This window comes from Durio zibethinus, chromosome 15 (assembly GCF_047325235.1).
Source record: "Durio zibethinus cultivar Kanyao isolate XHJ-2024 chromosome 15, ASM4732523v1, whole genome shotgun sequence".
Lineage (NCBI taxonomy): Eukaryota > Viridiplantae > Streptophyta > Magnoliopsida > Malvales > Malvaceae > Durio > Durio zibethinus.
In genome coordinates, this window is record NC_143176.1 from 4,140,794 (window position 1) to 4,151,742 (window position 10,949).

At 35.1% G+C, this 10,949-nt stretch overlaps 1 protein-coding gene across 2 annotated transcripts; it reads right to left on the minus strand.

The window, feature by feature from the left end:
* Window positions 1-3,392: 3,392 nt before the first annotated feature.
* LOC111301636 (formin-like protein 5) lies at window positions 3,393-10,949 on the minus strand. 2 transcript variants are annotated; one of them, XR_002691540.2, is made up of 8 exons: window positions 10,176-10,949; window positions 8,552-9,248; window positions 7,781-8,471; window positions 7,495-7,697; window positions 5,949-6,184; window positions 4,878-5,766; window positions 4,507-4,750; window positions 3,393-3,982 (listed from the first exon to the last, which is right to left on the minus strand). XR_002691540.2 is itself a non-coding variant. In XM_022897447.2 (7 exons), exons 1-6 carry the CDS (start codon window positions 10,344-10,346, stop codon window positions 4,897-4,899), a joined length of 2,868 nt encoding a protein of 955 aa, XP_022753182.2. In that variant the 5' UTR covers window positions 10,347-10,949; the 3' UTR covers window positions 4,350-4,750; window positions 4,878-4,896. The 2 variants fall into 2 exon arrangements, 1 of the variants encoding a protein (XP_022753182.2); XM_022897447.2 differs by lacking the exon at window positions 3,393-3,982 and having other exon boundaries at window positions 4,350-4,750.

The window sequence follows — 10,949 nt, forward strand, 5'->3', positions numbered from 1 at the left end:
ATTCAATTGATGATGCATGATCTTTGCACTCCAAGGATATATTCAAATTCTCTTCTTCAATTTGAAAATAAATAAATTTCTATAGTTTATCTTAAGAGTGAGAAAAAAATAGAGAAAATTGAAAATCAATTTGAAGCTTATAATGTTTGATTCGATTTATATCAGTTTTTTTTTATTTGATTCGGATTAAGTTTAGTATTAAATGTATATATTAGATTTATATCAGATTTCGAATTAAAAAGTGAAAAATTGAAAAAAAAATTAAACTGAACTAAATTATATATTTTTGTTAGTTTTATATATTTTAAATTTTTATAAGATTAAAATAATTATTTTATTTCTAAATATATTTAAATATATTAAAAATTATATGAAAATAATATATAAAAAGTAAAAAAATTTAAAATTTAAAAAATTGCTTAATCAAATTAAAATTCAGTTCAATTTGATTTATATTGAATTTTAAAAATTTATAATTTTATGTATTATTTGAAAAAAATTAAATTGAATTCGATCCAATCTGAACTGATATTTCCTTTGGTTTATCCAATTTTTTTTTGGTTATAGACTAAAAGGAGAAAAAAGGAGATATTTGTTTCTTATTCTCTTAAAATAGAGAAATGCTCATAATTCTAACTCTCCAAAATACAATATTTTTGGCTTATTGAGCCTAATCATTAGGCTTATTGGATTCTAGTTGAACCAAAACATTTTAAGATTAATGCATGATTTGTAAGATTCCCTATCCTAATAATGGACTTCCAAGTGCCAACTTGTTCAAAGTTTAATGGGCCAACTGGATTCATTTCTTCTCAGATTATGATGGAACCATCAATTTTTATTATTATTGCAGACATTTCTACTTTTGGTACTGAAATTATGCGGAAAACTTAAAGGACTACCCATACAAATAGACTGAAACATGAACAAAGTGTTAATGTTATGATGAAAATTACTGGACAGCTAGTTATAGCCATAACTTTGATTGCAGACTGAAGCAGTAGGAATTCCAGTAGTTCAGATTGAATGCTTCTATGGTGCATCAATTTATTGCTTTTTTTTTTTTTTTCTTTTTGTAATTAGTAAAGAAGGTACAATCAATTCTTCCAACAATCTACCATTATTTCTCTGTTCTCCCTTTTATGACAGAAATCTTCCTTACTGTTATTAGCCTGAAGATTCTGACTCCAGGACTTTTTTTTTTTTTTTGTTAACAAAAGTTTAGGTGAGGGAGGATACCCATTTCAGGGTCAAGGGCATATTGCAAGTTTAAGAGATAACTTATGTTGGATTTATAAATTGTTCATCAAAAGAAATTTAATCGTACTTAAATCTTACAAGCGAAGTATTTGATTTTTACTAACTCAACCAACTCCGGACACTTGAAGATAAGGCATGCAAAGAACTTTGACTTGAGGTAATGACCATTTAACCAATTGCTAGTTTGCACTAGTTTTTTTGTTTCAATCAGCTATTTATATGATCATGTTTCCTTAAAAAATGCAATAAACATGAAGGAAGACATGGTTTCAATTGGTTATGAATTAATGCACGCTGAGGCCTGGCCTAGTTCACATCCTGTTGTAGCAAGCTCCTAATAACATTGATGCATATTTCATTCTTGATGATTCTGATCCCTGACCTAATCATTAGAATTTGTTTGAATTATTAAAAATAGCATTCTTTTTAAGTTTTCAGGCACATGATTTAACTTTAAGGTAAACTTGATAATTTGTGTATTTATATCATATAAAATATTAATAATTTGTATATTTATATGATGTTTTATATGAAAATTACATATTACAGACACAAAAACATGAAATACATTTTTTTGATTTTGTTGAATTTATTTATGATTTTTATTAAAATTTTAAATGATATCATCTTCATATCTTTTATTTGAACAGTTTTCCTATCTTGTTACCATGTCCTATTTGAGATTTCTAGATCTACTTTTAGGTAGGTGGTGATGCTGGTGAAGTAGTAGCCCTCAATGGTTCAGTCTTGCAGACAGCTTATCTGCAGCTCTTGTAGGCTGTATCTGCTCAAGTTGAACTCCATGTCTCGAAGAATTAAACCATACCAATTCTTAATTGTTTATTTGTTGTCTTGATCCTTCATCTCTGCAATTCATTTCCCATAATTAATCAGGCCTATATCTGCTATCTGATCAGAGGCAGATTCATGTTGTTGGATATGGTGTTTATGGGAAAATAAGAAAATTGGAAGAAAAATTTTCTTTAAATTACCCCAAATATTACTCATAAAAAAAAAATTTAAATCCACCACTGATGTATCTGATACCCAAATGATTATGATTTTACTCATATTCTACATGATCTATGACATGCTTTCAGATCGCATAAAAATCTTCATCATTTCAAGATATGATCATGTTCTTATCAGTTTGTGTTATTTATTTCACATTCATTCTGAATTTGCCTCTTGCATCTTCAGGAGTATCGGTATGCAAAGGATTTATGGGAATTCTAATCTCTAGAACGACACCGTTTCTCAGGTATGCCTCTATTCTTGTCCAATCTGCATTTCTTGCAGCTCAAGCCTCCTTTGTCTTGGATTCTCTTTGTTACTTTGGTTGTCCACTAATTTCCACAAATTTCCCTTTATCGACATGGATTTATACACTAGTTTCCCCTATTCCTGCTTTAACATCAAACTATCACAGTTCAGTCTTGAAAAAGTAAACAGCCACTTTTTAATTTACTTCTGCTTGAGCCAATGGAGTCTTGGTCTTATTCCTAACTCTTTCAATGGATTCCTCATGCCTAACTTCATCTTCTGCTTCCCATTTTCAGAAAGCAGATATGAAAAATGTTTTGATCAAACAAGATTATCAGAATTTGAACTGATCACTGAAACTAAAAATCCAACACTTTATCAACAGATTAAGTTATTGTTGGCGAGGTTCCCTTTTTTCCAAAGGAAAAGAAAGCTGTTAGTTATAGAATAATGACTCCACTCCTTAGGTTCATATATATATATATATATATATATATATATATGTAGTCTGTGAATTTCATAGTTTCATCAGAATGTTTAAAAGGGTGTAAAAGGGTGCTTGAAAGAACTTACCTGGTAGTTGGGCATATATAAGCCTGTTCTGTCTGAAACCAATCAACTGTGCTCTTGGGAAAGTTCTTAGATTATATGATAAGCTATCTGATTCAGTTACCTTATGCACTGTTGGACTACCCTAGGAGACAAACCTCTTGAATGAGTCTCCCGCTAATGAATTGATGCTTTTCTGGTGACCGAGGGAAGAGTTATTATCGAAGATGTGTCAAAATGATCATCTTTTTTTTCTCAGAAGTAGGTTTCTGGCAGGATTTGAAAAACCATCTATTTTTTATGTCATACCCTTCAGTCAATTTCAACAAGATTGTATATTTTTCATTAAAGTTTCAGATAAATGACAATAACATTTCGATAATACAACAGCTACCAAGTTTGTTCAGAATAATACAGACAGGAGACCACCATTGAAAAACCTAGTCTACTCTATCTCTTCTGTTTCTGTTATTCTGACAATAATTTGATATGGTGGAACATAGCCCTTATTCTTTTCTTGGATGAAAAGCTCAAAAACATGATTGTGTAATCACTCAAATTTCTCTGCAACTGTGATGATCAATAAGCAGGAACTGTAGACTTGCAATCCAAGAAAAGAGTCCTTAGAGGCTGACACTGTAGAGCTTCCAGCTTCACTGTTAATCAATTTTCACGAGACTACAGTTTATCGTTGATATTATCCCAGTTTCCAGTTGCCAGTGACTTGATATGCATGAAAGGACAGGTTGACAAACACTATGAAATGATGCAAAGGTGTGCGAAGGGATTATTGGTTTTCAATTTCATTGGATTTCAGCTGACTAGCTCCATTCCACGTCTTCCCTCCTTTATGTTCAGGCTTTTTCTCATAAATATTTTGATAGTAATGCATCTGTCCGACCCTTTTATCCTGGAAGAAGAATTGGTTATCTTCCTTCATAGATGTTTGAATTTGTAGCTGTGTAAATGCTGAAGCCACTATTGATATAGGAATATAGCCACGAATTACAAAGACTTTCCTTACTAAGAAATATAACTCCGATTCAATTGATTCATACAATTATCTTTAAAACATAACATTTAACAAGTCTGTATTCAAAAGCATTTATAACTCTTCCCTTATCTTTAATTATGATCTCTTTTGTAAAAAAAATGCAAGCTTCGGTGAGAGACTCCCTCCATGCTCCGAAAGGGAGCCTAAGTAATTGGAACAAGGGAGAGCGGTTCATATCGTGTCAGGAAGGAAAGAAAATGGTAGCATTAGCCAAACTCTGATAGAAAATCACAAACATCAAAATTTCTTCCCTCTAAAATTTATAGCCAGTAAAGCAGTTTTCTAATTTCAACACTATCCTGATAAATATTCTTTGAAAGCAAAATTATCAACAGAGATTTTATTAACAAAGAATTATAAATTTGAAAAAATGAAGGCACCTTTATATCTAATGCACAAGATGGGCAGATGAGGGGAAATCAACAAGAACCATGAATCAAATACCAAAGGAAGGTCAATGGCACTTTGCGATGTTAGCTCCATAAAAATCTAGCATTGAAGAGCTAATGCCATTCGCAGAGCCCCTTTCTGCTGGTACTTTAGATGTATTCCTTTCATTGATCGATTGTGGCACTAATGCTTTGGCAGCTTTCCATCTTGATCAACTGCAAACATAACATCCATCTGGCGAAAAACAGAACTTAGATCTCACCGCCAACACAATCTATGGCACGTATATGTCTAAGTAGTAATTTCAGTACACAATGTGGCAAGGTAAAAGATTTGCTTGACAAGGATAAGAACGGCATACCTTCTTCAAATGAACACTATCAACTCTCATCATCTGAATCAGAACTAGAACTAGAATCATGCATCCTTCTCTCAGCAATTGCAGGAAAAAGCTTCTGACGAGGATCAGAAGAAGGTGGTTCAAAATGAGACTCAGAGGATGATGATGCATTGGACACCTGTTTTTTATGTGCTTTTACTGAAGTCCTCATGGCATCTCTAACCTCTTTGCAAACCTTATCCAAAATTATCAAAAAATCCCGTATGATGACAAACAAGCGTAAGCCCTCATCCTTCCGTGTATTACCATGAAAATAATCACCAGTGCTCTTCACCAAAGCCGTTATTCTCTTCTCTTCCTCAAGCAATGACATGACATCAACCTCAGAATTCTGCACAAAACTCTTTAATGTTTCGTGAAAACCACTTTCTTCCGCTGTACTTTTCATCTCTGAGTTCAAGAAATCACGTGTCTTCAGGAGTGCATGGCCAAGTTTGGCAACAGTTCCAGTTAAGTTTTCAGCATCAAAAGCTGCCGCTTTCTTGACATTTTCAAGTTCACTACTCAGATTTGAAACCACCTGAAGACCAAGGCTGCGGAAGTGCTCTTCCATATCAGGAGAAACATCCTCAAGAAGATCATCGGATTTTATGCTGATAAAACTTTTGCTTTCTCTTGCAACACGGGCAGCTCTCAAACCTTCAGTGCGTATTATTTCTTGGACAACAAAGTGCAATAGCGTGGTCTTGCCATCTACTCCTTTAACATCTGATAACTTCAAAAGCGTGTCAAGTTTGAAAGCCTGTGCACCACCACGGAATGTACCATCATTCATGCGATTTCCAGTTTTAAGAACAGCTTCTAAGATCTTGAGGAATAGGCGGCTACTTCTGAGTTCCTTGCAAGCAACCTGCCAAAAGAGGAAAGAAACTGAATTTGCTTGAATAAATCATAGAACAGTATGTGTTTTTCCATGAAAATACACATCCTTGAAATTAAATTTTGTTGACTATCTAAAAGATGTTTTTCCGTGAATTATTGGACCTAAATATTGATCATGCAGGACATGCAATTTAAAATCTAATGACCCACCTCTAATGTTTGAAAGGACTCTCTAGTGACAGTAACCTCCTCATGAAGAGAACACATAAAAAGCAGTGTTTCCATTCGTTTAAAAGCAAAAGGGATGTCAACCAAGACTTTTAGGAACCGCTCAGCAGGACCAAGTTGGGAAATTTCACCACTGAACAGTCTAAGTTTGAGTTCTTCATCTGCTGTTGGTGCCATTTTCAATAAAGTTTGAAGAAGTTCAACAGGAAGCTCATTTCCTGATTTAAAAGAACAGGTTAGAATATCATGATTGAAAACTAAACAACTTAGGACTACCTTTTCTCTAGACCAAAAAAGAAACACAGTACTACAGAAATTCAACAATTGAAAGCATACATGAAGCACAATCTAGTAACAGCATGGGCCCATTGAACACATGATTGATCAATAAAATAAAGTTTCTTGAAGCTCTTTCAGTAATGAAATATTCCCTTGCAAGATATTTAAGAAAATATTTTCAGATCAAAACTGGAATTTCATACACTAATACTAAGATTGGTCCATAAATCATTTTAAGTTGAGGGCAATGGCGCATCCATGGCCTCTGGAGAAAAGCCTGTAAGCCATTGTCCACATCTTGATATTACAATAGCTAAAAGGAAACCACACAAACCCCCTTCCCACCCCACATTATAAATACACAAAAAAATATACATACACACAGAATGAGAGAGAGAAAGAGATAAGCACTACCCTTTCAGAAGCCCGGAGCTAAAATTACAGGGTTTTAAACAAGTATTTTTGGTTCAAGGGAAAGCAATGTAGCTATTTGGCTGTTACTAATCTCACACTTTAAACGAGTTTTAGGAACCCAGTTATCTTAATAATTTTTCATGTTACTTGAATGAAGCTATGTCAATTTCCTCTAAACCTCAAGACTGTTTTTTAACAATGCATAAGGAAATAATGTGGTTAATTGTGTTCGATTGTAATATTCCAGCCTATGTTATGCTCAAATAAATATGTTAATTCCAAGCACATAAAAGCTGTCAATATGATAACTCCTTTTTCCGCATTGACCCAAAACTGAAAAGAGGAGCAAGAGAAAACCCCATCAGACAATTCTATCACATATGGTTAACTTCAACTAAATGTTCATGTTCAACATTCTTCAGGTATTAATTAGGATAAAATAGTCATGGTAGATATATAAAACATGGTAACTAAGATTCTTTTCCAAGATGAGGTACAATCTATGAAAAACAAAAGGAATCAGCTAAGAGATAAAGTAGCAAATCACATATAAAATTTTCAGATTCCATGGAGAGTGGTGGTACTTTCAAGGATCAATAACTGGTATAAGTAAATGCCGTGACTGAGTTCTTGCTCAATTATCAACAATTATCCACCAGTAGTTGGAAGCACGGACGTTATAATTACTGGTGAAAATGCTTGCAAAATTGCTAAGCATGCTTTGCTCATGGCAATGTATGCCAGGAACATCTGTCTGGAGCACTGGTTCAAAAACCTACGCATATGTTGCTCAGAAGCACATTTTTGAAAGGATAAATAAGATAGAGGTAATCACCTTCACGAAGTGCATCACAAACTTCTTCTGTGGTCACATTTAATGCCCGCAAAAGGATTGCTAAATTTTGTGCTTTCTTGTGATCAAGGAGTTGAATATACTGAGGCACAGAATCCTGTGTAGAAGGCTCTTTCTTCCTATCATTTTTGTTCTTGTCAACAGTTGCATAGCCAAAGAGAGTTTCTATCATCTCCTCATTGAACCTGAAAAGATAGTATCAAGTATCCCATACTGATCCGTCGGCATAAAGAGTAAAAGGAAAAAGAATAAAAGAATTGTTACTTACTGGAATGATCCAGATTTAATCTGATTCCAGACCATTGAATGATCAGGGTTGGCTGCAACTTTATCCCAGAAAAATGGCTTCAGTTTGGCTTTAGGAGCATTGGCATCATCACCTGAGCCAGATCCTTCACCAGAGATAGCATTTGCTGGTTTTTGTGGTCCAATTGGTGGCCGAGGCATCTTGGGACCTAAGGGCATTGATGGAGGTGGCCTAGGAGGAGCCAGAGCAGTACTTGGAGGAGGTGGTGGGCGAGGACCAGGTTTGGTACCCGGAGGTATAGGTGGTGGAGGAGGTCGGAGGCCTATATTGGCAGAAGTAGGTTTCATAGAGGGAGGTGGTGGAGGAGGACTGGCCCTAATTGGGGCAGGAGGTTCAGGAGGGAGAGGATCTGCTCTGCCAGGAGGGGGCTTCAAAGGAGGTAATCCAGGAGGGGAAGTACCCACCCTTCCTGGAGGCAGTGGTAGTAGTGAATTAGTATTGCCTGACGTATCAGAAGATTCAGCTGAAGCTTTGGTGCCACCAGCAACAGCTCCAAATGATGACTTTCCATCCGAGGAGATTTGTAGAACATTAGATTCAATATAAGCATTACCATTAGTTGAAGGCTTTTTATGTAGGCTTGATTCATTACCAAATGATTCGTGACCAAGCTTCTCTTCTTTATTAGATCCAAAAGCATATGCAGGAGAACCTGGAAAAATTGTTTTGATCAAAATTTTGTCAAAAGCTTCTAGACAACAAGTCAACAACATTGTGTGGGAAAGTATATACCAGCAGAGAATTCACTTAAGCTTAAACTGAGAAGGGGCCTCTCATCATTTTGCTTAGCTCCAGAATCTCTACGGCAGCATAAAAAGAAGAACAATGCTGCAACAACAGATGTTGCTACTGCAGTCACAACACAAGCAACAATAATTGTTTTACTGTTATCAGTCCCTTTATTTGCTGAATCTCTGTCGGCTCGAAGAATATCATTTATTGGAGGCGCAGCTTGGTGAGAAGGTATAGGAAGTGGAGAGGGTGAAGGTGCCACACTTTGCAATGGATCTGGACTGAAATCAGGAGATTCAGATGCAGGAGAAGGGGCTGGAGCTGGGGATGGCAATGGGTCTAATTTCGAGGCAGGGGCTACTGCAAGGCTCTGAGTAGCTAAATTCCTTCTAGGAACATCACGCCAGTGAAACAATGACTCAAAATATCTGGTGTACCAAGTCTGAAATCCTCTATCTTCTCCAGATATTTGGAAAAGAAGATTATTCCTTCTTATGCAGTCTGAAAGAGCTTGTTTTAACTGGGGATGGAAAACACTAATCAATTTCTGAATGTTTTCTTTTGCCAATAAGTAACCTTTTGTAGTGATATCATTGGTTGTACTGGATGTTTCCCCCAGAAGATATAACTTGGGATCTTCAAAAGCTTCCTTTAAATCATTCAAATCTTGTCTGCAACTTATCCACAACAACTCAGCCTGCATGTAAACAATTTAATAATTTTAAACAATGTTGTAGCAAAGGGAAAGAAGACCCGTTTCCTACTTCCTAAACCTACAGAAACCAAAAGCATCTTAATGTCCTATCCTATTGGCAGTGAAAATTACCAGGTACTCATTGTTAATCTCAGGAGCAACTTTTGACGTTTTGAATAATGATTGTCACTACCTAAGATACATTTTCACTAAATTATGTTGTCAATATTCAATGTCACTGTCTTCGGCAAATGGTATAATAAGCTTTAAAAAATTATTGAACACATTTCAAGACAGATTGCACCTTAATTTCAGCGCATACTACATGGACTCAAAGTCAAACACCTAATGCCTTTTCCAGTTCTCAAAAGTTTAGCACGCACTATCCTTCCCTACAGGCAACCTACTGATAGAGTGAAAAACTCTCTAATTCCAGCAAATAGTCCAATGCATTAGTGCATGATAGTCCCACATATTTCCACCTCTAATGTTGGTTTTCTCTTTCCCCATTTCCAACAACTTATAAACATATGCCCTGATAGACAAACAATATGGAAATTACTAATACTACCTTAACACCTCTAAGCAATAAAAAACCATTACATATTGCTAAGTTTAAATGCTTGAGATGAATGCTAAAGTATGGTTCCAAGATATCCCCCAAGGTTTCATTAAACATGCTGTCAACCATTTCTACCCAACAATAAAAGGCTAAAGCATGGTTTCAATAAATATGAACTATTTGCTAATAAACAAATCTATAATTGCTTTCAATCCATAAAATAATATTGTTCAAGCAAATTAATTGCAGTCAACGGACATTAAAGAAAACACAAAACAATTACATAAGCAAATAGTTTCTGAACAAAGGAGTTTATACAAGCAAATGAATTGAAGTCGAGAGCAAACAAGCAAAGTAATATCCTTTACCAGATTCTCATCAATCTCCCCAGTTGCTGGATCTACTAATTGGTTAAGAAATGCTTCTTCTCCAACCTTCCTGTAATCTAAGCTGACAGCCAATGATACACAAAGCAGAACTACCAAAAACCCCAAACAATTTTTTCTTATGACACCCATGTGTCCTTGTATCATCAGCATCGTCACAAGCACAAAAAGGATTCCTTTTCATTTCCTCAAAAACCAAAACCCCCCACCACCCAAAACCCTACTAAACTTGATCATCAAACCTTCAAACCTTATAACATTTGGCACGAACTCAATTCTGTTTTCCCTTCAGAAGAAACCCTTAAAATCTGCTAGAAAACAGCAGATTTTCCTCAAAAACATAATGAAAGATTAAGACCTGGAATCAGAACTCAAAAAACCAAACAAAACCCAGAATTTATCTTCCCTTGGACAGCCCAAAAAGGGATCAAAATCAAACTTTGAAACAAAAACCCAGGAAGCCAGAAAGGATATGATGAATGAAGCTTAAAAAAGGATATCAGAAGAGGGAAAAAGCCAATAAATTTCAAATCTTTTCTTTTCAACCTTACCAACCTTTTTGTATTACTAATTGAAAGACCCTAAAATATGAACACATGAAAAGGACAAAGATGGGCACTTTTATTATGACCGGATCCAATCAATGGCAACTCACTAAGAAAAAAAAAAAAAAAAGTATTAGCTGTTATAATGCATGTAAAAAAGTTAACTAGGAGAATTTTTGCCTTTAATGAACAAGGGTCTTATAATGAACCG